The sequence below is a fragment of the Belonocnema kinseyi genome, chromosome 1 (genome assembly GCF_010883055.1).
Source record: "Belonocnema kinseyi isolate 2016_QV_RU_SX_M_011 chromosome 1, B_treatae_v1, whole genome shotgun sequence".
NCBI lineage: Eukaryota > Metazoa > Arthropoda > Insecta > Hymenoptera > Cynipidae > Belonocnema > Belonocnema kinseyi.
The window spans coordinates 43,308,883-43,313,363 of NC_046657.1; the positions used below are offsets into that span (position 1 = coordinate 43,308,883).

The 4,481-nt window shown below is 32.7% G+C and overlaps 1 protein-coding gene across 1 annotated transcript; it reads right to left on the bottom strand.

Moving 5' to 3' along the window:
* Positions 1–822: 822 nt before the first annotated feature.
* LOC117177640 lies at positions 823–2,025 on the bottom strand. The gene has a single exon (XM_033368437.1). The coding sequence runs from the start codon at positions 2,023–2,025 to the stop codon at positions 823–825; it is 1,203 nt and encodes a 400-aa protein (XP_033224328.1).
* Positions 2,026–4,481: the final 2,456 nt, after the last annotated feature.

Consider the following 4,481-nt stretch of genomic DNA (forward strand, 5'->3'; position numbering starts at 1 on the left):
AAATAAAACGATAAGGAACGTTTATCTACTAGCTAAAATGTATTTGCTGTATTTTTTTTAATTGAGGTGCCTGAAAAAATGAAAACCGATAATGTAGGAATTGGACAAGTAATCCATAGCCGTAAGTTAAACCAGATTAAACTATATTTTCTATAGTACATATATAAAATTCAACTCTTTAATTATGTATTATAGTTGTCATTTCACATTAATGCAAAACAATTATCAAAAGAAAATAAAATTTTTGATAAACTTAAAAAAACGTAATATTCAAGTGCATCACTCCATTCTTCCTAAGGCATCCAGAACATCGTCATCAAATTCACTTTGATACATGGCTTCGCTGTTGAACTTCTTTAATATTTTGGCTGTTGGTTCAAAATTGGCGCAAGTATTCGGCAGTAGATACCTGATTCGCAAAAGAGCATCAGCAGTTTTGGTTGCCATCCTGTTTCTCAATTTATCTAAAATAATATTAACAATAGAAAAATCTCTTTCTACAGTAGCGTTGGAGAAAGGTAAACTTAGAAAAGCAAGAGCTAACTTGGAAATGTGCTCGAAACGCTTACATCCTTCAGCGTCAACGTTTTCATTTACTTGCGCCCAAAACTCATCTGAAGACTTGTCACCAATTTCTAAGCGATGAAATTGATTCCATTGTTTAATCGTTTCTCTTACATAAAGACAAACTGCTTTAAACGATTTTGCGAGTTCGGTTATGTCTTCTTTGTTCTGACGAGTAGCCATTTCAGGTGCAAAAAGACAGATTTTGTTAAAAATCTTGATGTTGTTTGGAATCCTTGCTTGCAATTCTTCTGTCAATTAGATTAAAAAATCTCTGCACCTTTGCTTAATAATAGGTAGAGTTTCGGGATTGCATTGATTGCTTAGTTCATAGAAGTAAAATCCAAAATTAACGCAATTTACAGACATTAGATGATCTTGAAATTTAAAGCTCGACAAATCTTGAGCCTTTAGCAATTGATGTGGAATTATTATTTTTTGCAACGTCGAATATAATAGATTGTTGAGATCCTGAAGTAATTTCAATGGTTCTACAGATTCTGACTGGAAAAGTTTATTTAAAGAAATCACATCTTTTAAAGCGTAACGCAAAAATACCAAATACACCTTATTTTCAATACAACGATACATTTGGTATAATGACTCAGCTTTGAAGCCTGGGTCTCCTCGTTCTGAAATTCTGTATGTATTAAAGTGTAATTCCAAGACATCCCACTGATCCAGAATCATATCAATCGCATTTAGTCGAGCAAGCCATCGTGTTCCCGATAATTTAGCTATTTTTCTTGGATTAGAGTCAGCTATAATTTTATGTAATCGGTTGTAATCGATCTTTCTTTTCGTGCTTTTTGAAAACCAGGAATGACTTTCTTTGACGAGAAAGTCTAGGTTTTTTGGTAAAATATCACAAGTTCGCTCAGCACAGAGGTGTAAGGAATGTGGAACACACTTTATCGTTATAAGATGAGGACTAATCTCCCTGAGTTTGGATGAAACAGAATTATGTTCACCAGCCATTGCGTTTGAGCCATCAATTCCAATTCCGAGGAGTTTATCCAATGTAAGGCCGTCTTTTTGGAGCTGTTCTTTTAAGCTGCTGGTCATCTGTTCTGCTGTCCCTGAATCTAATTCCACAAGCCGATAGAATGTAGTACGTACTTTATGGAAATTTTTGCTAAAATAGCGGATCATAATGCACATTATTTTTTTCGTGTCTACAGTAGTGGTTTCGTCTATAATTAGAGAATAATGCGAATTTCCTATATCATCTATAAGATCGTCCAATAAGCATGGTGAAAGTACATTAAAGATTACAGCAGTACATTTGGAACGGTGTACTTTCACATTCTTCAGCGTTTGAGAGTCTTCATCTAAGCTTTTAACTACTTCACCCAAATGATTTACTGTATTAATGCTGCAATGTTCAGCGATGAAAGCAGCAATCTTTAGTTCAACTTTTTTTCTTTTGTCGTCGATTGATTCTTTAGTGAACTTCGTCATTTTAGGGGTCTTTTCGATATCATTAGACTTCGCAATATTTTGCTCATGTTTCTTTGTTATTGCGTGCGCTTTAAGAGACTTATGGTGTGCTATTAATTCCCATTTGCAAACTTGGCAAAATGCTTTCAAACTATCACCTGCGCACGGCTTTAACAAACCTAAAAATGAAATGAAATCCAAAATACTAATTATTTTCAAAATTTTAATTTTTAATTATGATCTCATTATATTCAAAACCTAAATTTAGTATAATATAGAAACCAGTCTAGATTATGTACATAAATAATACTTAAAGGAAGAATAATTTTTTTATAGACACATTATAAATAATTATCTAGTAGACAGTAACACTTCTGTTTGCACTAAAAGTGCGACGCAGTAACTTTGGCTTAAAAAGTCCGCAAAAGTCACCTGATTATGAATATCAAGGATATTTTTCAAAAGCTGGCGCAAACATTTTTTAAACAACTTTTTTAAACAATTTTTTTAAAGAATTACATTATTGTAAGATAAAATTTTTCTAAAATTATTTTTGAAAAGTTCATGGAAAAACCAAACTTTCATATTCAAACAAATTTTTTATGCAAGGACCCGTTTTCCTTTTAGTGCATTATAAACAATTGAATTTGCACTAAAATTAACATAATTACGGCTGCATATCTCGGCATCTATTGGACCGAGAATTTTCGACAAAAATGTTAATCTTTTTTCAGAACACTTGCTCCACGAGAAAAAAAAATTGTTGACTGAGCTAAAAATTTTCTTACTATATAAGTGTTAAAATAGTCATTTCTTAACAAATGCGTGTGCAATTTTTTGAACATATTGATAAAATACTTTGCATTGTACAAGGTTGATGCTATAACTTTTCTAAACAAATATGGGAAAATTACCTTATGTACAAATACTTTTGTTACTTTACAAAAGTCTCAATAGTTTTTTTCCTTAAAAACAATTTTTATAAACAAATACGGACACTTAATTGCAAAATTAAGTGTCCCAGCTGCAATTTTACAGTTAAGATTTTCGATTTTTTTTTATTCATTTCTCTAGTACCTTCCTCATAATCTTTCTCTCTGTTACCACTTTGAAAACATCGTTCTTTTGTTAATAACAATTGTTATCAACATAATCCTAGATTTAACAAATCTGATCTTTCTATTCGCGTTGCTTGAATCAGCTACAAAGAAAAACTTTATCTTGACGAACGAACTACATTAAAAACTTCAAGTTTTCAATCTAGTTTAAAAGTGATTTATATAAATCCAAAGAACAGCAATATTATATATTTTATTGTTATTATATTATTATTTTGCAGTCAATTGCTTAGAACACTTTAGTTAACAAATTGTTTGACTTAAGAGCAAATTTCTTTTATTTATTCGCTATAAAGGTCACGGATCATATGTTTGAGTTCCTTCGAATTTTCTTCGTATGCTAATTTATGATTACGTATTTAATTATTTATTAAATAATCATTATTTATTCCCTGTCATGTGATACTTTACTATGTAAAACCAATTTAGTTTCGCCAACTTTACGTTCGCAATAAGAAACATTTTTCGCTAAAACTAGGCCATGCTATGAATGCTATTTATTTTTGTGTATTTTTAATTCATATATGTTCACATGCATGAGTATTTATTTATATCTGGAGTAGAATATAATTTTAAAATAAGATTCGCATATAAGTATAAAATAATTAACATAAAACCTTTAAAAGCGTCTTCTAGCTCCCATGCTTTTACATATTTTTGTGTGAACACGCGCGACCATTAACGTATTTCCGATGTATTCAACCAATTACGGTACTGTCACACTTCTGCCAGCCTGCCCCGTTCCAGCAGAAAAATAATAAGAGTAAAAGAGAAAGAGAGTACTTTTCTTTTAATCTTACGCTCTCTATCTCTTTTACTCTTATGACTTTTCTGCCAACACCGGGCAGGCAGACAGAAGTGTGATAGTAGCCTTACACTCCATAAGACGTTACTATTTCTTGGCAAAGAAAATCCCTCAAAACCCCTCTTGGAGATCAGAAACTCCCAAAAAAATCCCTATACTTTTTTTCTCTCTATATTTCTCCCTGCGCTACTGAAATCTCCCTAAAAATAGGGGAAAAAACCCCAATCTGGCAACACTGTCGGAAGGAGTCGCGAAGGGAAAACACATTCACTGGAATTTTATTGAAGTTGGTTGTTTACTTGTTTACAGTGGTGATACAAGGTGAGAATGAGAACAGCGGTACTGTTTCCTTGAAACTTCCTAAGCAGACTGAATGTGAGTCGCCGCTGACTCTCTTTAGCCGAGCTTGAAGCCAGTGATCCCAGATCTGAAACGAGATGCGGTCCAATACAATGACAGGGCTATGTCCGTGTCAATATAGTAGGAGACGCTGTAAATGACTGAGTTGCGCGCGCAACCCATTTCTCCTCTTCTGAATTTGAAAACTCGAAGAT